This window comes from Triturus cristatus, chromosome 3_2 (genome assembly GCF_964204655.1).
Source record: "Triturus cristatus chromosome 3_2, aTriCri1.1, whole genome shotgun sequence".
Lineage (NCBI taxonomy): Eukaryota > Metazoa > Chordata > Amphibia > Caudata > Salamandridae > Triturus > Triturus cristatus.
This window is the reverse complement of record NC_140584.1, coordinates 1100238568-1100262495: the sequence shown is the minus strand read 5'-3', so window position 1 is coordinate 1100262495 and position 23928 is coordinate 1100238568. Positions and strand designations below refer to the sequence as shown.

Genomic DNA, 23928 nt, shown 5'->3' with positions numbered 1-23928 from the left:
CCGACCCCCTCAGACCCGCCCTTTCACAAGTACACATTGCGCAATGGCAAGCCGAGGCCCACCGGGCTATGGAATGCCAACGCAGCTGGGATAATGCCAGAGAAATTTTTTTACGGTAAATAATTCTGAAATAGATAGTTTTGAATACAGTTTCTTTATTTTTAACGTGGGTGTGGAGTCTATTACAAACATTTTGCAGAGAAATGTTATGTTTGTGTTTCATGAAACATCTTTAAAAAAAGTTATTTCTGATCAAAAGAAAACAGTAGCTCACAAATGACAAATGGGAGAGGGTCTTAGGGATTATTTGCATTAATATTAGTGAGCTGCTGTTGGGATACAATATTGAAAAAAACACGCCTCTAGTCTTGAATATTAGATGTAAACACATTTGGAATTTGGATGAGTGTGCCTGTGCATGGTCAATGACCTGGCTAACTGCGCATGAAGGAGCTGAAACTGAATCATCAATTCAAAGCTATCCTGAAGGGGGGCCCCCAAAATAAGTTTAGGTCAGGGCCCCTAACATACTTAAGATGTCAGTGGATAATGCACTGGGAAGACGTTGGGTACGAGCCTGGCTGTTTCCCCCAGCTGTGACAGACCTCATGCTGCTTCACGCAGCAGCAGGATATTTTTGCCATGCCAGGTATAAATTTTGGGGGGGCAAGCTCAAAATTAATAATTTTTAGGTTAGACACAGACTTACTTAGGGTCCGTTTCTAGGAGTGGAGGGATTGGGACAAGAATCTCTCAGCGGATGCCATAAATGCTAACCAAAGTCACTTCTTGCTTCCTCAAATATGCTTGAAAATGCACTATTTGCTCACTCTTTTGTAAAAAAATTCTCAGGGGGAAGGGGGGGGGGGGGGGAGAGGGGAGAAGAATCCCGATGTTGAGGCTCACTCGCTGCGCTTGCTTGCCGCCGAGCACTCATCTAGAACTTTCACTCCTCACCACTTTCAAATGTCACCAGCCGCCACTGCATGGAGTAACAGTATAGTCTATTTAAATCAGACAAAAGAGGTGCTTGTACAGCACCCACCCTAAACCCACAAATTCCCAAATGTAATAAGGAAAAAAGGCAGCATGGATATATAGAATATTTGCGTAGGATCAGACAGTTTGGCCAAGCGATGGAAGCCAGGAAAACTACTAGGATTTCTCGTTTCGTTTTGTACCATTAGATGGCTATTTATTTGCCTCTCCCGTTTTACATCAAACGTTAATGTTTTTATTTAATTCTTGACGTATTAGGGTAGTAGATGGGAGCAGGCAGAAGCCACATCAAAGCTCAGCTTGTTTTGGACTCGAGAGTCCAAGGGGGCCTCGAGCTGAGCCAGAGGCCGGCGCGGAGCTCGAGCTTTCAGCGGCTCGCCCGCCTCTCGGTGGGGAGGGGGGGGGGCTCAGTGCCACACTCACACTGTTACATTCTCAAACAGGGTTCACATATTGTTATAGCGCTCAGTAAGTGCTACAAATCTTAGACACGTGTCAGGCTATACTTAGAGCTATTTTAGGTTTCAGAGTGTCATATCATATGGCATGTTTAAAATGCATGGATTTCTCATATACAGTAATGTGTAAATGTCCTTTTGCGTACATTGAAAGCTGCTGTTACTGCAGGATCAGTGGGTACAGGCGAGGATTTCCAACCTCAAACTTGGCCCCGAAACTTATTAATACGACGAATTCGGGACGAGCTTATTCGACAAACCTTCGCATCCAGAGCTGGACCCATCTCTCTCTATCCTCTTCTATACGTAATGTGTAGGAAGAATTGGACTGAGACTAGATTTAAATCAAAGAGGACTCAGGAGCAGGGACTAGGGAGAGAGCACGGTCTAAGAAGGTAAACCTAGGACCATGAATAGTGTGGAGGCAGCAATGTGTTATGTAAATCTTACATTGTGAAGACATTAAATGTATTGAGGGTGCTCAGCTGATTAAAAGTGAAGCTTCGATCCATGACGAAGCGAATCTTTTAGAGATTTTGTAGTGCACGATACACCCTTCTCTGATCCAGAACCCCGAATAAAGTCCATTACTTCATACCATCTCGATTTTAATAGAGACCTCAACGCATTGCTTCAAGAGGCCTGGGCACTGGACCCAGACTTGGAAAGAGCCCTTCTTCTCGCACTGGGCATCCCCGCATCCCTCTCCCTCCTCCCTTGCACCTGCCACCTTCATACTGTAAGATTCACTCTCCCACTGCGTGCACTCGGAGCTCTAAACATGGCGACATTTCGGCTCTGCCAGATTGGTCTAAATAGGGTCACGGTACCATGCACAGAAAATGCAGCACTGATGCACAAGTGAAATGCCTCATGCAAGCTGCAGTGTACGTTCCCAGCGCCTACAGCTGTGGCGGGAAAAGCATAGCTTCCGGTATACAAGTCTTTCCGGATGTTTGCAGCGTAAAACAAAGGCGCAGCGCACGTCATAAGAAATGTTTTAGACATGTAGAAAGGTTTACTCAAACATTTGGTAAGTTACCCCTATATGTGACTTGTGGCCCTGATGGCAGAATGCCAAGTAGCTTCAAAGTGCCATGATCACTGTGCAGGCCTATGTGGTTCTTCCCTTTTCTATAGGTTGTGCTAGGAAACTCTTCACAGATCATCTAAACACTATTTTAAATATTTATAAAAATTGATAAAATGACACAAATCATAAATACCCGGCAAATATGATTTCATAAAGATGTCATTCATGTTTCTGAAAGCTTGAGAAGCGCTCAAGACTTCGGCTGGGAATTTCCCTCCAGCCAGTACAAACTCAGCAGGCACGCTTCCTAGATTTGTCTCACTCTGGGATTGTTTTGTAATGAAGACATTGTTGCAATGGGACCCTGCAGAGAAGGAATCCAGACTTGTGGAGCCCAACCCCACTTCCGCCTCTAGCCTTGCCCTGCAGGTGGATCTCAGGCTTCAAAGAAGTGACTAGGTTGGAAGTTAAAACTTGAGAAAGCTGCAAGAAGCAAAGTTACCCCAGCAGTGTAAAGATATTGGTGGCTGCAACTTCCACATTTACCATACTTGGAGCTTTTGGCGCCAAACCTAAATTCTTCAGTGTGAACCCAGATCGGACATCCGACTTTGAAGGGCTCTCACTGGCCGCAGCTTCATCCTTTGGAGGAGTTTAACTTCCGGAAAAAGTAACCGAGGTACAACCTCTGACTGGAGCAACCTGCCTCTTCGCAGTTGGCCTCAAATCATTTCTAGTTTCCAGTCAACTAAAACCATTGACTTGTACAGGCGCTATGTTTTTTCTAGGCACTTTGACTCTTAAACATTAAGATCTATTATTCCCTTAACAGACTGACCATTTTGTGTCATTTTTCTTACTACACTTTTTAAAAAAAAACAAGTTTAGTTTTATGAAGTGAAGCGATGCAGGCTGCCTCCCGGGGAGGTGTCTGCTGAGACATGGCGTTGCAATAGTGGCACAGGCGGCTAAGACTCCTCAGCACCACTGCAGAGCATCAGGAAGCAAGCAGGCGTATTCTGAGACTGGTGCCCATGCATGTTGCCAATGCTGAGCCAGGGTCACGAAATTTAAGCCCTAGAATGTGGAAATTTAATCCAGTAGAATAACTTCAATGTTTGGCATATATTTTTCATTTTTCATTTTTATGAGATTCACAAACATTACAGGATTTTCTAGGGGCACACCAAAAGTATGCCAGGGTGGTTTCCACCACAAAGAAAATATTGTATGAGTGAACTACGTATAAATGTGCTTTGCTGAACCCCAATTTTTGTAGCTGCATTTAACAGAAGGTGTTCTCTGCCCTGGGAAGACACTTACTCCCTCCTGTGACAGTAGTAAAATTGTGTCCATTTCCAGGTTCGGAAACTACCAGCAAATTGCTCATAAATGCCCATAAGCCTACAGGTTTGGGCACATTTACTGTAAATTAGCAGGGTCACCTCCTCGAACATCCACAATTCTCATTCCCCCATGAAGGTCAACAAATTGGGACAGACAGACAGACACACACGTTTTGTTTCTAAGCTACATTTTGAGGCACAGCACCGCTCTGAAAGGAACCTCTGCCTCTCAAGTCTACTCGGTTTGTTCTATTTGTCCCGTAGGAGTCAGTCCTATGTACCTTGTAGCGTCTTACGGAGACTGTGGATGACTTGCTTCGGGTGAGTTTGAAGAGCGACATACGATTTGAGGGTCTTGAGGTCTAAGCAGCAGCTAATCAGTGGTGCTTATCCACTCCCTGCCCCTCAAGAGTACAAGGCCTGTGTCCTATTTGACCACAGTCCCATCTCCTGATGCTGCCATGGCAAAGGCCGGGGATTTTTACTGTGGACACAGGGCATGGAGTTCAATTTCAAGGGCAAACCTGGAATATTGAAGTCTTTGCATCAACACAGCTTTTGCAGCAGCACATTCTAACTTTAGAAATACCTTATACTTACTTTGTGTTTTTAAAACATGTAGTTTAGCATGAGAGAACTTTGGTTGCAACAGAGAGAGATTGAGTGTTCAATAGTACTGGAAATGAAACCATACTTGAGAATGGATGATTGCATCCGAAAGATGCAACATTGGATACGATGGAAAGGTGGACATGCGCCATGCACCAGCCATGGGTTGCCAGGGGAGTCCCAGCTGTAGCTACTCGACCAGAATGAGGTGTGTGGGGGGTGTGTCTTGAAGGGTATGGGGCAAGACAAGCAGCTTAGTCATAGGTCCAACCAAAGTGATGGCCCTTGAATACAGCGCTTCTCTTGTGCTCAATGAGAAACCTGAAGCTAGTGCATGATACTGGCGCCAATTGGTCTCTTGATTCAGGCACACTACCATGAAGAATCTTTCATGGTTGAGGATGCCTGGCATCAGACTCACATGGGCCAGTATTACTTCAGAAATGTAACAGGCACTGGGCATAGCAAGTCCAACTGGTGCTGACCTGGTCTGAAATAAAGCCTCCTCAGTCCTACTAGGGTGTAGGGCTTTTGAGTTTCGAGTAGTGTCAGAGATACTGAAATGCCCTCCCTGCAGACCTACGATTTAATCAGAATCGCCACGTTTTTGTCCTCAACCTTACATTTCTGACAATTCATTTTAACATGCATCAATATTTAAAAACTGTAAATAGGATGTTTGCAGATTGTCTTATATAAATACAAAAATATAAGGACAGGGAAAATCGGATCACAGGTGTTTAAATCACCTCTCCTCAATTTATCTCAGTTCACCAGTGATTAGGAAATGTCTTACTTTCCAACATCTGGATCAAACTTCTCGAAGAAAGCCTTCCTGGCCTGGGTTCCGGATGTCCGTGGCAATGTCTGCGATCGAACAAGCTCTCTCCGTTTTTCCACCTGTCGATGTATCGCCGGAGGGGGAGATCGCGACTTGGGAGTCACATCAAAGTAGCTGTCAGAAGCACTGCAGAAACAGTAGAAGTACAATTTAAAAAGCTGATGCTTCTAGGTATATAATTAACAACCATCTTTTCAGCAAAACAAAAACCACGAACATACACAGACTTAATTATCCCTTTATGTTACCCTAAACCTAAAGGGGAGCAGAAGAAAACACACCACATGCACAGGCTCATTTCTAGGAACCATTACCCCAATATTGTATATGCTAAATCAGATTAAATACGCCCTTGAGATATCTCTCAATCAAAAATTCTCATAGAATCATCAAAGCTTCCCATAAACTGATATTAGTTGAGATAATCTTGCCTTACCTTCATTATTTAGTCAATATTTGTATTTAGGTTACATTGTGTGCTCCAACTCACATGAAGTCAAAATGGAAGTACTGTACATTAAAGTCATTGATTTGAGGCTCGCGACTTTACCTTTTTTGACCCCGACAATGGCTCCTCCTACCTCCCTGGTTTCAAGGATCAACAAAAACAGGAAAGCGGGTCCTTGGAGTCTAGTTTACCTTCTTTGCGTTCTATTTCTTGACCTCACCCTAGCCAACCAGCGACAAATAGACTGCCGAAGTGCTACGGTTGATGACAAGGAGGGATCCCCTATTTGATGTTCTCAGCGATCAAAAGATGTGTGATGTCACTTTCGCCACCCATCGGACCAAGCAAAACAGCACAAGCCACAAACATTATGAAAGTATGACAATACAGATGTAGGACTTCATGTTTTGATGGTTCGCATAGTTTTATTCCATAAAGTAATTCTGAAATGCCTTTGGTAGGACCAGAACTGTATCCTCTATACGTTATCTGCTGGTAGCTATTGGCAGTCAAGACAGATGAATGAAAAAACATATAAAGCACTTAGCTACCCAAGGCATACCAGCGCCATCAGCGGACGGGTACGGAGAGGACAGTTTATTAGGTGGAATTTTGGACAAGCCAGGTTTTAAGGAGTTTTCGGAAGGGCATCCCCGAGGTATGTGGGGAGAGAGAGCGTTCCATAGCTTAGCAGCGTTGTAAGAGAAGGAACGCCCAGCACTTCTGGCTCTTTTTATTCTTGGAAGCACGGCGAGTACGAGGTTAGCCGAACGGAGGCTTCTCTTAGGGCAGTAGGGGGTGATCATAGATCGACTGATTGTCAGTCCATTCCCCCAGAAGGACTTATGCGTGAAACACAAAACTTTAAATTTGATTCTCTCCATTATAGGCAACAAATGACGAGTCTTCAGTGCTGCATGGCCGATTGCCGGTAGGGGGTCTGGAGGAGTAGGGGAGCTGCGCAGTTTTGAACAATCTGTAGCTTGGAGGTTGTAGCTTGGGTGGGGGACTCCTTAGTAAAAGGCATTCCCTTAGTACAGGCGTGAAAGAATAAGAGCCTGAACAATTAATAATCTTGCCTGGATCGGGAGGAGAGGCAGTATTTTGCGAAGCATCCTCAGAATGCCATAGCACCTGGCTAGTAGTTTCACCGCCTGGTATTCAAAATTCAGGAAGCGGTCCAGCCACATGCCCAAGCTTTTGATCTGGTTCTTTGGTTCCAGAGCGGGCCAAGACAGTTACGCCATAGTAGCCCTGAATTGAAGATTGGAGAGTTGCCGAGGAGCATAGGCTCAGTCTTATCTCTATTTAGTTTCAGGCGCGAGAGCTCTATCCATTTGGCTACCTTCTCCTGGCAGCAGCCTATTCCGCCGGATGGCTTTTCAGGGTGGTTTTAGGCCACCACGAGCTGTCTGTCATCGGCATAGGTAACTATTTTTATGCCAACTGGGCGGACTATCTCTGCCAAATACCAGGTCTAGCTATGTACAAACCAACATTTGACGTCAATGTTGCCAAAACACTGTTCTGCAAGTAAGCGCCCTATTCTGAGCCATACTCTGTGCACATACTCTCTCCAAAGTCAGATGGTCTCACTACACTTTCACAAACTATGCAGTTAGGCCCGTGCGAACTGAGTTGCGCAGACCAATTTTTGCACAAGCCCACATTGTGCATGCTAGGGTGGCTTGATGTCACTCATAATTTTCTGGCACATTGTCGGGTCCCTACTTATTACTGAAATAGTGAATGTTCCTAAACAGGACAGATTTATGCCATGCCGAATACAGCAGTGTTGTTGGTTGTGTGAAGCAGTATACATGCTAATACAAGGAACTATTGCAACTGTATACGTAGTTTGATATTGTAAATCATTTACTTTAATCAATTGGCAATACTAATGTTATTGATTATATATATATATTTTCAAACCACCTCCAACTTCTACTCCAGAAATTCGACTCCGACACTTGGGTAAGTTTCACCATCCAGCTTTTAGTTTATTTGCTTAGCTTGACGCGTTTCGGTACACTTGCCTTGTTCACTATATATATATATATATAGTGCTATGGTGCAATCAAGATATGAGCATATAATGAAAAATAGTTCTAAAACTATTAATATCCAACTCAAGAGATGTCATCCAAATAAACAAAATGCAGACGCAGCGTAGAAACCTACTTTAAGAAATCAAATAATGTTGTAGGGGTAAGTTTCAAATAAATTTTGAGGTGTTGCATAGCTTCTCAGTGGCCTGCAAAAATAAGGGTAACTATTATTTTCCAGAAATTAGCGAAGTGAGGTCAAATGAAAATGTTGCATTAGCAGTTATTAAAATCAATATGGGGCTGTATTATATTATGTGTCCTTGGGCGCAACAGGCACATGCATCTGCTTTTTGTGCCTCGAGGGCTCTTTGGAATAACAGAAAGGGCCGCATGCGCTTCTGGCGTCCTATCTGTACTACAGATTGTGCTGGTGCTACATATGTGCCAGAATGATCTCAAAGGGGCGTGTCACGGGGAAAATGGTTTAATCAATTGCTGCTGTACCATGTCGTATTACAGACGTGGGAACAAAGGCAAAGAGGCAGTCAGATGGTACACAGTCAGTGCACTCCTGCCTCCCGAAAGTGACCTTTAGGCACAGGGGTCCCAGGGACCCTCCAGACATCCATCTGTAGGTGGGTACAGTCACTTACTGTACCCACCTGAGGAGTATCTCTACATCCCTTTGAAAGTCTGACTGACTGCCATCTGCATAGGGAAAGAGGACGGGTGGATGCAAATAGCCGGTCCACCTTTCAGAATGTGCTGTTCCCAGAGCAGAGACAGGCTCGCACCTGAACTGGGAACACTGCATTTGCTGAATCTGGCACAATGTCTTGGTCTGCATCCGGCACACACAGTTAAGCATGTGCTACAGCACAAATTATATATAAAGTGCCCCCTCCAAGTTCCCTCTCAGACCATACTAGCAATCACTTATGAATCACTATCATGCAGTGAATTCCCCAGGGAATTAAAACTATCCTCCAACAGCCAAGTCTGAAGCAGCAATGATCGAACTTTGAAGACCATAATTATCATTGGGTGGTCAATATCAGTTCACTACAGGTCTCTAATACAGCGCCAGGACACTCTCAGGCAATTGTGCCCTCTTTAAATAAGTAAAAATAAATGAGTAGATCAAGCTGGAGTCAGTGTGACAGAGTGAAATGTTGCCACCTATGGGCAATAAATGGAAGCACACTCACCACCATGTTGACACATTCCTGAATTTGATAATATCCTCGACCAGTTTGTGGCAACTCACAACTCGGGTGATCTCTGGAAGCTGTCCCTATTCTGCACCCTTTGGGTTTCGCCTAAATTGCTACCTTTTGGACTCTTTTTTTGGACAATTTGCATTAATTCCTGCTTATGCTCATTTCACCTATGTCCTGATTAAAACCCATTAAATCACTCTGGGTCGAAACACATCAATGCTTTAGGCATTTTGTCTGTTCTTGTTGGAATCTCTAAACTTTGTTTAGACATTTCTGATTTACGCCACACCAACATTGATAAACATGTATTTATATTGTCTATTGCCTCCCGATATATTTTTTCTGTCATGATTCTTTACAGTGTGTAACCATCTGAGCACTGTTATGATGAATTAGATGTTACAAACGGATGTTTGTTATATGGCTCCTGCCTTAGTTTTCACAATGTTCATTACTGTCGAAAAATGAAGTCAATGATAGATTAGGTACATTCATGATTGCTTTATTAATAATCTTTTAACTATCGCAAAGAACAATTGTGGTCCATTTTGTCGAATGCCACTGGTTCCTAGTGGTTAGTAGGCAGTCCCTTTTGTGGATAATTGTTCCTGTTTGGAGCTTATACAATAGAGGCTGCTATAAGAGAAAGATGAGTTGTAACACAATTGTTCCCTGATTATGCAATCACCCCTATTTTCTGTTTTGTCCTGTGGAAGGGAAGCAGAGTTCACTGATACTGATGTCTGCAGAGGGATTATTCTCTTCCTTGGATTGACTGCTTTAAGTTTCTGAATTAACGCGCCACCTCTCCTTGAGAAATACTGCATCAGCAATCATACTCTTGCAAGCAAAGCATCATCCATTCTTATCGAAGACTATGAAGGTTTATTTTACTTTTGTTGTAGAGTTGTAATTATTATTAACAATGTTGATAGACTGGTGTTGTAGTCACACATTCACATTACTATAACTCATAATTAAGGTCTTCTGTACTTTAATTCTGGCCAGGTGGTCGTCCACCCAGTACTCACAACTAACATGCTGTTACAAAAGTATATTCTAATAGTGGGACGTGAGGTCTGAAGGTGCTAATCCCTATTTGGTGTGTGTTTGTGACTGCATGTTGGTGGATTTTTTTTAGTGAACATTTGTGTTGATAAGTCTGTATGTTTGTTGTTGTCTGTTGTGCCAATACCTGTGGATGTTTGGCAAGTGTTGGGACATAATGATGTCAACAACAAGAGGAATCCAACAAACACAACAAAGAATTCAAGGATTCGGTATTGATGACTAAGATTACCAAATTTAAAAAAGATTTGGCACGTTTTTCACTAGAGAAAGTGTACCCATACACTAGTGCTGATTACGTGCCTCCTCAACTCAATCGACAGGGCCGCAGATATGGGTCCGACTACTCCACATCAGGCAGTGATGACTGGTCAAGTGGGTCAGATACTGCCTCGGGTGAAGATTCCTTGCCGAGAGGAACCAAAAGGAGAGGTAGAGGCAATAGAAGAAACCTGAGAGGCGCACCTAATCCCATGTATCCCTCTCAATGGTGGCCCCCTGCCGCTTACAACTACCCCCCCTTTCCCCCATTTGGACAACCCCCTCCCTTCGGACAACCTTGTCCCTACCCCCCTCCTCCACAAATGTATACCAACCAGCCTTTTTTAGGGTTTGGCCGAGGACGGTCAAGGGGAAGAAGACGGAACCAAGTCCATTGGTCAGATCAACAACAAGGAACTCCAACATCGAGCTCGAGGGACACTCCAGCAGTCCCGAGCACGAGCTCGAGCACGACTTAGTCATCAATTTGTCCAGCAGAGTTCTCACACAGGATGAAAAGTCTCTCCTTAATAAAGGACTGGGGTTTGTTCCCTCCTTTAAAGGAGACATGTTCTCCATAAATCAGGAGCTCGCTCATTTTTTCAGAAAGATTCGCTTGAATTTCTTCTTTCGCACAGAACACAGTACCTCTGTAAATGACAATGACTTGAACACGGGCTTACGCAACAAATCCACCTTTAATCCTTTGCCCAGTCAAGTACCACCACAGGTACTCACCTTTGAAAAAGCAGTGACCTCACAGATATCCTCCTCCTGTGTCTCCCAAAACCGCCAATACCAAAACCTCACTAAATCAGAGCGCTTAGCTTTGCGCTCCCTTACCTCTGATGACTCCATAACGATCAAGCCAGCTGACAAGGGTGGTGCCACCGTCATCATGGACACCACCGCTTACCGCTCTGAATGCTTGAGACAGTTGGGGAACACCAACTTCTATCAACCTCTTGCTCAAGACCCTACCACACGCTTACTCACGACCATTCAGATCCTAGTGAATGAAGCCAGCACTAATGGTTGGATCACCTCGAATGAAGCTCAATATTTGGTCAACACTACTTCTATTGTACCTTATTTCTACATTCTACCCAAGGTACATAAGAATGTGAATCCTCCACCTGGCCGCCCAATAATATCGGGACTAGGGTCCCTTTTGGAACCTCGGTCGGCTTTTGCAGACCACTTCCTACGCCCTTTTATGGCCAAAATGCCCACGTATCTCAAGGACACTAAGGACATTCTGATCCTACTTGAAGACTTGTCTTTTGATTGTGCAACAGAATTCTTAGTCTCATTCGATGTAGAGTCATTGTACACTTGCATCCCGCAGGATGAGACTTTGGAAGTTATCGAATCTCTCCTGCTGGCTAATCCACCAGACTCCATCACTCCTGTTGCATTTATCATGTCGTGTGCCAAGCTTGCCATGAAAGAGAACTTCTTTCAATTTGAAGAACAGTTGTTTTTGCAAGTGTCAGGCACTTCAATGGGGAGCATTTTTGCTCCCAGCCTGGCAAATCTGTATGTTCATGTATTTGAGGAACAACATGTACTGAGTACCAACAATCCATACAGTAATCATATCAAGATTTGGAAGAGGTACATAGACGACGTGTTCGTACTTTGGCAGGGACCTCTTTCCTCACTTTTGGCTTTCAAGAATTGGCACAACTGTGACCCCTTTCTTAACTTCACCTGTGAGTACTCTAAGACTCAGCTACCATTCCTTGACATCTTGATAACCCCGCTTGAGGGTCGCTTGAGTACTGAGCTATACAAGAAACCCATGGCGGTGAACGCTCTTTTGAAGTATGATCGCTTCCACCCACGGGCTTTGCGAGATAATCTGCCCTTTGGCCAGTTTCTGCGCCTCAAAAGGAACTGTTCCTCTACTGACAAGTACAAGGAACACGCCAGTAATCTATCCAGACAACTAGCGGCCAGAGACTATCCCAAACACCTGATCCGCAGAGCGTCCAAACGCGCTGCGAACAATAACCGGGAGGCTCTGTTGGCACCTAAGATCCCCAAGACACCAGAGAACAGACTTACTTGTGTGCACACCTATTGTCAATTTTCCAACCAACTCAAAAAAATCATTCTATCCAATTGGAAGATTCTTAACATAGGTGATGCAGGGCTGCCCAAACCTCTTTTCGCGTTCAAACGCAGCAGTAACATCAGAGACCAGTTGGTACATACTCGTCCACGCACCAACCCTACCTGCACCCAACAAACTCTGTGGGGTCTCCCTCCGGTTGTGGGCCATTATCCATGTGGTTCTTGTGCGGCATGCAGCCACACATCTGTGACCAAAGAAATTGACATTGGCACTGGCAGACCTTGGACTCTTAGAAGCCACAGTAATTGCAACAGTTCAAATCTGATTTATCTGATAACCTGCCCTTGCGGACTAAGATATATTGGCATGACCACTCGCCGTATTAAAACTCGCATTTTGGAACACAGAAGCACTATACGTTGTGGTCGTTCCTCTACTAAACTTACGAACCACTTTCTAGAGGTCAATCATGCTCCCAATGATCTACACTGGACAGTCCTTGACAAACCCCACATACCACCACATCTCACAGATATCTCTTCTTTTTTATTCAAACGTGAGCAGAGGTGGGTGTACAAATTGAAGACACACGTTCAAGGACTGAACGATGATATTCCTTGGCTATCTTTGTAACACATATGGCTTGATCTCACCAGCTGACCCATGCTTTACACCCCATCCATGGGCATTTTCCATCAAGCATTCTAGTAACTCATCGTTACTATACACATCCCTAGCGTGTGCTTTACAGGGATTGTGTTCTCTGGCACACACACTTTCAGGCTGATGCCACACTACCGACTATTTTTGCTCCCAACACTAATAGTACTGTTCTGTCCTGCCCTACTTATCGACAGCTTCACCCTCTCTTTTACTTCCCGGTGAACCGAATGCCATTCCAACCAGCGTCGACCGCGCCGCTGAGACTGCCGTCTCACATCAGTTCATACCCTTCTCATTCAATTGTTAACCATTGAGCGATTCGCGCTCCATGAGCCAGCGCTGTTTTATCTCGTGTGCCTTCGCGTGGATTATGCAACATTTGTTTATTTCTCCACGCCCCTGACTCCTTTTCCATCTATTTACCTTGTTAAGGAGCCCCCCACCGCTTCGCTAATTAGTCGCGGCGGACAAATTTTTGATTTTCTGACAGCGTCTTCCGCAACCTGTCAGCTGTACCACAGTCTCCTTGGTTACTGCCACACGAGTGGCCTAACACTTCTGATTGGTTCTCCCCCTCGACGGCATGAGTAACCTTTCCTCTGATTGGTCCGCTACTGCTGACATTTCTTTTCTTAATCCGCCTCCGCCCAACCCCGCGGGACCTTCGGCTGCAGGCTCATTCCAGCCCGGTTCCCCGACGGAGAGATGAGATTCTTTTGACGCTGGGCACAGACTGTCCCTCCTTTCAGTTTTTTTCTATTTAATTTATTGTTCTACGAAGGCGACCAACCCCTCACCTTCCAGCGATAAGTTCGGGCTGAGATCGAGACATCCTTTTACACTTGTCTTGACAAATTCTATTAATTTCACGATCATACAGGAGGGGTCATGTCTCCCTAACTGGCCTTTCCTGTTGACAAGCAACCATCCTTGCACCCAACAGCATTTCGTGCATACGCTGTTTCTGTCAGTCTCCCTCGTTGTTAGAGGACGTACTCAATTTCATTCACACTCGCTCATGATATATAAGCTCTCCTTCCTTCAGCAGCCTTACATCTTCTTTCTTTCAGAGCGGTGTTCCTTCCTGAGCGGTTGCCAGGTGAAGGTCCATTTTCCACCCAGTCTACACGGGTGAGTGGCAATTGCTTTTAGTTTACACATTCTTACCTGTTATTACTGAGCAATTATGACCCACTTTCTTACACTGAGCCTTTTTTTGTCTAGGTGATGTTTGTATCGTTGAGGAGACGCACACCCTACAAGCAATTTTGAGGGTGCCCTCTGTATCCTTTGTTACGTCATTTTTCTTTTTTGCAGTAGCTTATAAGGTCCTGATGAAAGCCGAGCCAACCTAGGCGCCACGGCTGAAACATGTTGACCACCATCTTGTATATTGCTCCATTGATTACATCGAATTAGTGGGGCTTTCACTTCTTTTAATCTAGCATCGGCACGGCAGTGTCCAAGAGAGTCTTCCTGGCCGTCCCGTAACTAGTTTTAAACACACTCCTATTGCACTACTATTTCATCAGCACTGCACCCCCCACTCATACCCAGTTTACATGTGGATTTACTCCACCTTTAGGTGCACAACACAAACAGCAAAACAAAAGCTCTTATCTCTCGTTGAGGGGCTTGCTGCCCCCTGAGAGTTCGAGATTTTTCTTTGGGATGAGAATCCCATGTGATGGGTTTCGTTACCCAGGGTGAGTGAACTACCACATTTCCAAGGTTTTGGCATTACACCACGTACATTAGACTTTTGTTCCTCATTTCACACACCACCTTTTCTCCTTGCCATTTTAGACCTCAGGATTTTCAGTGTCTTTAGTACATAATGATGGGCATCTGATAAAATTGTGCTCCAGCCATACTATGAATATCAACGGCCTATTGCACCCCCACCTTTTCCGTACTCTGTTTACACGGACAGCGACGTCCCGGGATCTTTGTATTTGCGAATTCACTGTTTTTTTCGAGTCACATTTGAACTTTGGATACACGTTAGACTAACTGGACGTCGCTAGCAACAGATACCCTTTTGTGGGTGGGAAATATCACCACAATATAAGGCACTTTGACTAAGAAAACATAGCCTTGATAAAGTCACGGGACGATATCCCTTGTAGAGCGACAAAACACGTGTCGGCTGTCTGACGATCTAAAGAATAAAAAGAGAAGAATTTGAACAAATTGATTGTATCTAATTGATGCTCACATTCTGCAATGATACACGATTGTCGTGTGCTGAGCATTTTCTGTTTATTGCATCCCCACCATTTGACATAATGGTCGCCCTCTCAAATTTTGGGCATTGTGGTAAAGTGGACTCAAACTACCGGCCACCACGGGCATATTATGAGCACCTTGAATGCATCCAGAATCTGCGGCATAGAATGCGTGAGAAAGCTGGCGTGAATTGTTAACGCAGAGATTCTGTGGCACTGCTGTGCAGCGACTCTTATCCCATCTCTGCTTCCACTGACACCATCCTTTTCCAGCTGGTGAAAGGAGATTTGTGACAAAGTCCCCTGACTATCACCAGTAGAGATCTTTAAAGCGTTTGACTCTCTACCTTTGCCTTAATTGCTTAATAATGTTCAAATATTAGTCAGTCTGGTGGTTCTACATCTGACTCGTGTTCCTTAGGACCAGTTCTCGGATGCAACTCTTCAAAATAGTTATCTAATCCATTGTGCTTTAATACAAAGTTTACATTGTACCACAACCCCGGTATTGATGGATCCCCTTTACTAGAACTGTTGCCTAGCAGCCCTCTTTCACGCGCGCACACACATGTTGCCTGTGAACAGCTGTCAACTTCACAATTACATCAGGGAATACAGCACGTTGCTTTTTTTCCTAGATGTGCATTTGTAAATACTCTCTCCTACTTAAACCTAAATAAAATCTCATCCTCTTGAAATGAAAATGTGTACAACATTCATCCTCGTCCAGACCCTACACCCATCCTCCAAATGTTTTATCCGAAGAACCCTTGAAAAGGTCACGAACTCCATATTTCAACCCTGATTTACTCCATAATTTGATTCATTTACACAAGCCAGAAAGCCAAAGCCAGCCCCAGATGTGACAAAAGCTTCTCTTTTTCATTATGTCGACAATGTTCCTGTCTCAGCATAAACAATTTACATGGCAAATCCATTTTAAAAGCACACTTTATAAACAAAAATCAAGTATGTTTAAAATGGACTATCTGTAGTATTTTAAATTCTAAACTGTTATTTTCATAACTGGGTGTTGCATGGTCGCTATTTTAGTTCGCCAAAATATAAACGACTAGTCACGTGGTTAAATATCCTATTTCAGTTATGAAAATAACAGTTTATTTTTTAAGTACGTTACAAAACAGTTTAACGGAAAATTAAATTTTCCTTCGGTCTGCTTACGCTTAAACCCACAAATTAGAATTCGTTAACTTGAAAAATGTAGGACCCTAAATTTAAGATTCAGCCCACTTTTAAAAATGTTTAACTTAAAATAGTCACAAAAATCAGAGTCGCAGAATTTACAGACCACTACAAAAATATCAAAAGTGAAAGAAACCAAACCAACGACCGTAAATGACAACCCTAATATCTGGCTCCTTTCTTATCATTTTAATCGCATTATTCTTTCCAGTATAAACTCATACCAGTACTTTGCTTCATAGTCAGCAAATATTTTGCAACCATCCACGTTTTTGTTTTCTAGAAGTGTTCAAAAGGATTTACCAGAGATTGTACAGGATCTTACATATTTGTTCTTGTTCGTGGTGCATGATGGTGGACTTCTAGCCATGCCACCTAGGAAGCATGCCCCGCTACCCAAGTGAAATGTTGCTATAACAGTTCAACATTGAGTTCATGGAAGATGTGTCCACCAGCACAGAGGAAATAACAGATCACGGGCCGGTCTCAATGCTGATGACCTCCTTCGGTGCAGGGCCAGGCCCTGAGGAAGGAACCTGCTGTTGCTGCGATATAGCGAGTCTTACATGGGCTCCCGCAAGTCCATAGAACCTTCTCACTCATGAAGGGCTGAAAAGAACATGGGCGATCGGCTGTTCTGGGCCCTGCTAGGGCTGAGCAGCTTATGGTAGGAGCCTGCCGAATATCAGAGAGCTGCTCCTCCTGCCATGACCTCCCGAGACGCCTTCCCTCAACGCAGACGTTTCTTCTCCAGTTCTGTAAATGAGTTTCCTGCAAAAGGGATATTTTGTTCTTTGACAAAACTGCAGACAGAGAACCTGTCAAATCCTCTGGATTTTTGGAGGGATGTCCACAGTGCTCTTCAAACCATCTTGCGGTACAGAGATCCTGCGGCTCCTATGGTCCTCCCCGTGCTCCCGCTGCTGACAACGCACTCCTCTACCTCGCTTTGAGGGTTGCCCCACCCATACTAGCTTCTATGAACTTCACTGGCCAGTCCGATCAATCTGCCATCTAGCATTCAGCACCCTACAACATGGAAGAGTCCACCCAGTTAGCAAAGGAACGGAGCCCTGAAATTCACCTTATTGTACCCTCCAATCATGTAAGATGAAACAACATACTCTTGCAAATGATTCTGAGCTGCTTACATCCCTCACTCTCACACCACCTAAACATCATCAGTATGTTACACTATAGCTCTTTCCTACCTCTACACTTTGATAGAGTACACACATTATGACTGGATTGTTGCCCACTATAGCCTTAGAGCCCGCTGTAGTGGGCTCTACCGGCCATTAAAGGCCTGCTCCAGCGTTAAAGGCCGAGCCAGATGCGAGTGCCTTTAACAAGGGAGCGGGCCTTTAATGGCCTGTAGAGCCCACAATGGAGGGCTCTAAGGCTATTAGAACATTCCGCCCCTAGAAGGCAGAATGTTCTAATTTGTAAAACAAATGCCTCACTGTGCCCGAGGGGGTTAAAATCTCCTCAGGCACCGTGAAGCCTTTGTTAAACATTGGAATGTTGATGCTCCGGGCTTCTACCGGCCATTAGTAGCCCAGAGCACTCCATTGTTTTCAATTGAGCGCTCAACATTCCAATGTTCTAATAAAGCAAATCAGATTGTCTCAGTTTTGGGTTGAAATAGTCTAGTTATGAGCGGTTTAATTTTTACTGAGCTATTGAACATTTAAATATATATATATATATATATATTCCAAACGAAGGTGCTCAAACACTTGAGAGTGCCACACACAGCGTACAAATTATCCATTTATTGCAGGACTGCAAGACATTAGCCTCCGTGATTACAGCTTCAATATCGTTGTACGCTGTGTGTGGCACTCTCAAGTGTTTGAGCACCTTCGTTTGGAATATGTAGTGGCCCGCTCTAGGCCACGAGGGTGCCCCAACGTCGACAGAACGTGTCCAGCTGCCTGTGAAGTTTAGGCGCAATATGGAACAGTGTGCCCGGTTGCATGGACATAAAAATGCAGGACAGTGACTTGGTGAGTTTGCAGCAACCCACTGTGGTATTTATTTTAAAATTGGGAAGAAAAGAACAGTATCCACTGCGGATTTAAAGACAAGTTGAACTCTATTAACCACAATGCACAAGGTGTAAACGCCCACTGAGGCGGAACTTAAAAGCTCATCGCGAGTGCGATGTTATTCTTGCTGTTTTTCCTGCAGAGCCAAGCCAGAGATCAAGGGCTGAGAGAGCCCGAAACGCGTATGGTATGATGGCGATATTGAAGCTGTAATCACGGAGGCTAATGTCTTGCAGTCCTGCAATAAATGGATAATTTTTACGCTGTGTGTGGCACTCTCAAGTGTTTGAGCACCTTCGTTTGGAATATATATATATATATATATATATATATATATATATATATATATATATATATATATATATATATACATATGCTTGTAGGTCCGTTCTCTCCCTCCATTGGTCTAATTGAGTATCCTGTAAATATATATGCACCCATGTGTGCTGCTATTTTTATTTTATTTGAAGTGTTTAGTCATACGTGAAAAATGGTGCAATAGGATCAGAGCTCTCTCTCAATTTGTGGGAAGGACAATGTTTCAAAAAATTGTTAAATACCCCTCACACACTAAAACCTGATTCAGTCTCATGCTTCATCATTGGGTTCTTCCCGCCCCTCTATGGGACGGGGCATGCTGCGACTTACATAGACGCAGGAGGACTTTATTCAAAGATTGGTGAGTATGTGTAGTGCGTGGGATCGTGAAAAGAAAATGCGAGATGGTTAAAAATTCTCTGGCTAGTGGAACGAAAATACTTTGTCTTCACTGGCTGAGAATAGTAAAAGTGGGGAGGTGTAGATGGTGTACTATAATGAGTCACCTCCTACAAGGTCGACATGTTTCAGAAGCCATCCCCTTGGCTTTCTTCCTCAGGACCAAAAAAACGATCCGTTACACCTCAATGTCCTTTGTTCCCTGTTATGGGAGTAGTAAAATATACCACTTGTATATCTTAAGAACTTTAGAATTTAATCGTTATCGCTCCATGAGCTCACACGAGCGGTGTAGGGCGCCTTCAAATAGACAATGCTGGGAGGAGCGCGATCAGGTTCCGACGAGCCACGAGAAGGTACTTCCTTTGGTGATCGCGCTCCTTCCAGCATTGTCTATTTGAAGGCGCCCTACATCGCTCGTGTGAGCTCATGGAGCAACAACGATTACATTCTAAAGTTCTCAAGATATACAAGTGGTATATCTACTCCAGTAAATTTCTAAGGTTTAGACACGGCTACAGCCTGAACTGCTGAACGAAATTACACCAAATTTGGCAAAAATGTAGCTCTTGGTCCAGAAAGCACTCTTTGTTAAATGGTGTAAATCCATTCAGTAGTTTTTGAGAAATGTGTACATTTCTCAGATATACAACTGTGGCCGTGGTGGATCCGCAAACCCTGTTGATCTTGTGCCTGAGATCTGATTGGCTGGAACACTTCAAACCAGGAAGTATTGGCAGCCATCTTGTGACTCAGTTCAACCGAGTCACAAGAAAAAACATGAAGGAAAAAAAAAAGGGGGCAGGGAAGAAACACCATGACCCCCTAGGCCTGTTCAGGATGCCCCACAGGGACCCAAAGGGCCTCAAAAAAGCATTTTTTAAAACAATTTCAGTGGGATTCATGGTAGATCCGTGAATCCGGCAGAAATGTTTCTAAGAAACGAAGCTCGGGCTCCAGCGCTTCATTTACTTTAGGGCCCAGGGTGGGTCAGGTTCCAGGGGCAATGACAAATGTAGATGCGGGGCCTGGCCACCTCCTCGGGGCAAATTGTGTTTTTTTTTTTAAGTGGGGGGGGGGGGGGGTCTACCGCCTCCCTGCAGCCCTGGGGACCTCCTCCACCCCGGGTCTAAAATGAAAAAAAGATGCATGGTGGGGGGGGGGGGGGGGGTGGGAAGAGTCTGACTCCCCACTCAGCCCGGGGACCGCCACGTCCCTGGTGCTAATTTCTTTTAATGCGGGGACATGCGGCCTCCCGCACCCCCAGGGACCGCTACCACCCGGGTTTAAAATGAAAAAAAGATGCGTGGGGGAGTCCATCCTCTACTCAGCCTGGGGACCGCCACCTCCCCGGGGCTAATGTTTTTAAAATGCAGGGACCGCTACCGCCCCAGGTTTATAATGAAAAAAAGATGCATGGGGAGTCCGCCCCCCCCACGCAGCCTGGGGACCGCCACTTCCCTGGGGCTGGATTTGCTTTTAATGGGTGTGGGGAGCCCTGGGGACCCCCCAGGGACCACCACCTTCCTAGGGCTACGTTTTTGAAATGCAGGGGGCATGAGACCCCCACAGCCCCGGGGACTACCACCGCCCTGGGTCTATAATGAAAAAAAGATGCATGGGGGTCCGGTCCCCCATGTAGCCCAGAGACCGCCACCTCCCCAGGGCTACTATACTAAAATGCGGGGGGCATATGCCCCCCGCTGTCCTGGGGACCACCACCTCCTATTTTGCAAAAGGGAGGGGGGCCATGCGGCCCCCCTCCTGGAGCAGTAAACGGCCCTGGGGACTGCCTCCCCCGGGCCGACTCCAGCAATATCCCGGGGTGCCCTCCCGGGACATTGCTATGGGATGCAATACCATGGCAAACTGCAAACAAGTGTGCTCCGAATGAACAAGCAAGAGCACTTTGCTCTTGCTTATTCAAAGCACGCACTTTTTGCTTTTAACCTGTAGGGAGCTGCATCTTAGCAGCTCCCTGGGTATAAAAAGCAATGCCGGCCGGGACGGTGGAGGCCTTCAGGCTCCCCTCGTGGTCCCAAAGGAGATGGCCATGCCCTGGGGATGGGGTCCCTTGGGCCGAAAATGGCCCGGGAGGGGGGCCCCTCGGCACTCCCTCCCCTTTTTTTATTTAGAATAAAACGGCAGGCCCAGGGAATGGGGTCCCTGGGGCCGAAATAGGGCCGGGGAGGGGGGCCTTGTGGCCCCCTCCCTTAAAATAAATTGTATAAAACAAAAAAAATAAAACAAAAAAAAAAAAAGTTGTGGGCCTCATGGGATGGGGTCCACGGGGCTGAAATCAGCCTGGGGAGGGTAGCCTCGTGGCCCACCTCCCTTTTTATTTTAATTAAAAAAATATATATGTAAGGCCCAGGGCCCAAAAGGGTCAAGGAAAAGAGGGCCAGACAGCCCTCCTTCCTAAAATAAAAATAAAACGAAGCCGGCAACTCAACGGAGACCCCGCCCCCCTTTCTCCACTAGTCTGCAAACGTGCCTCCTGGCGTGCTCTTGGTTGGGGGATAAAGTTCCCTGCGCTGCTGATGGTCCTTAGGGCTAACTAGCCCACCTGGTACCTCCAGTAAGCCCCACACAGTGGGATGGTTGAGAGGTGGTCTGAGGCCCCATCCCTTTTTTAAACTTCACTGCAAACGTGCCTCTTGGTGCACTGCTGGTGGGGCGATGAGGTCCCATTGTGCCCTGAGAATCTCAGGACTAATTGGGACTTCCTCCCCAAGTAGCAGTGCACCAGGAGGCACATTTGCAGAGTTGTGGAGAAAGGAGCGTGGCAGGCGACCACCTCTCAGCAATCACACTGTGTGGAACTTAATGGAGGTAATAGGTGGGCTAGTTGGTCCCTTAGGACCCTCAGCAGCGAAGGGGACTACATCCCCCAACCAAGAGCGTGCCAGGAGGCGCCTTTGCAGAGTGGTGGATAAAGGGGGCGTGGCCTGCTATCAGAACTCAGTAATCCTGCTGTGTAGGACTTACTGGAGGTAATAGGAAGGGTAGTTGGCCCCAAGGACGTCCTTAGGGGCCAACTGCCCCTCCTGTTATCTCCAGTAGGTCCCACACAGCTAGATTGCTGAGGAGTTGTCAGAGGCCATGCCCCCTTTCTCCACCACTCTGCAAATGTGCCTCCTGGCGCACTACTATTTAGGGGATAAAGTCCCCTTGGCTCCAGAGGGACCTTGGGGGCCAAGAAACCCTCCAAGTACCTTCTGTAAGTCCTATGCATAGGAATTCCTGAGAGGTGTTCGGAGGCCCAGCCCCCTTTCTCCACTGCTCTGCAACCGTGACTGCTAGTTAAGATCCCTTAGAAATTGACAAAAAAACAAAACCAAAAAGTTACAGGGAGGTTATAGTTCGCAAATAGAATTTAAAAAAACTTTAGAAATTCACTAAAAAAATCCAAAGGTTACAGGGACGTTAGTTTTTTAAAATAATCTTTTTATTCATTTTGTAATCGGAAACAACATACAGCTGTAAATACGGCACAATAATATTCTGGTACATCTCCATTTGCCCTGTTGTGCCCAGTAGGTGGAGGGAGCAAGTCGCCATATCCAACGTCACAGATAGTCCATCGATAATAATTCACTGCAGTGGCTGTAATACATTTTTGCTGTACAAAGCTGAGAACAAACAGGATATAAACGGAAAATAAACATAATACCATCTAACTAATGTGCCTGTCCTGTGCTTGTTGTGTATTTATTACCGTTAAATGTGTCGCTTATGTGTGGGTAGCCTAGGTCTAGTTATGTGGAGTGCTTTAATAGGGATAGAATGGTGGAGGAGTCAGGCAGCGCGTGTGCCGTATTATGTGTGCGCGATCGGTCCCTGTCTGAAGTGTGAACCTGTTTTGTCTATTCACCACCCCTGCGTATGTATTGTCTAGTGCCCCACACCCTTGTGTGTATCTTAATATGAGTGCTCATGGTGTCTGAGGTTGGCGAACAGTTGCAATGTCGGTGCACCTAGTGCATCACCCAGTATTGTGTGCGTCGCGAAGGCTAGCTGCTATGATGGCTACATATTGTTGCCAGTCTATAGGTGGCGTCCTAGCTGTCAGGTGTGGGGGCTAAGATGTCGGTCACGTGTTCAGCCACCAGAGCACCTCGAAGGGCAGTCAACCAGTGCTTGGTGGAGGGGCCCATCGGGGACTTCCAGACCATAGCCAAGGAGCGTATGGCCAGGACCAATGCCAGGTCTAGGAATTTATTAAGATTCTTACGGTGTGCGTTCCGTTTGGTGATGCCTAGTAAGTAATGTACGCTCTGGGATGTAATTGTGGTTCACATTGCAGCTGATATCTCCGATACTTCCCCCCAATATGTTGTGATGAGGGAGCATGTCCATACCATATGCATAAAATCAGTGTCCAAAGCATAACATCTGGGACAGACATCAATGGAGGTCGGGTACATTTGCGCTAGCCTGTGCAGGGTTAGGTATGTGTGATGTAAATAATTGAATTGCGTGTATTTCAGTCTGGCATTTTTGGACATGATTTTGGGATTTCCCACGCATTGTTTCCATTGTTTGTCTGTGATTTCGATGGAGAGCGCGATGGTCCAGTATTCGTGTAATAAAGTTAGGGAGGGAGTCGTGTCTGCTCTAAAAGAATTGTAGACTGCCATGATGGCTTTTCTGCC

At 45.3% G+C, this 23928-nt stretch overlaps 1 protein-coding gene across 2 annotated transcripts in view; it reads right to left on the bottom strand.

The window, feature by feature from the left end:
• The window catches only part of SMTNL2 (smoothelin like 2), a 330693-nt gene that overhangs the window by 65860 nt on the left and 240905 nt on the right, over nt 1-23928 (bottom strand). For both annotated transcript variants that reach the window (XM_085649882.1, XM_085649883.1), the window contains exon 6: nt 5242-5412. In XM_085649882.1, the coding sequence (XP_085506008.1) occupies nt 5242-5412 (171 nt within the window). The remainder of the gene's footprint in view (nt 1-5241; nt 5413-23928) is intronic.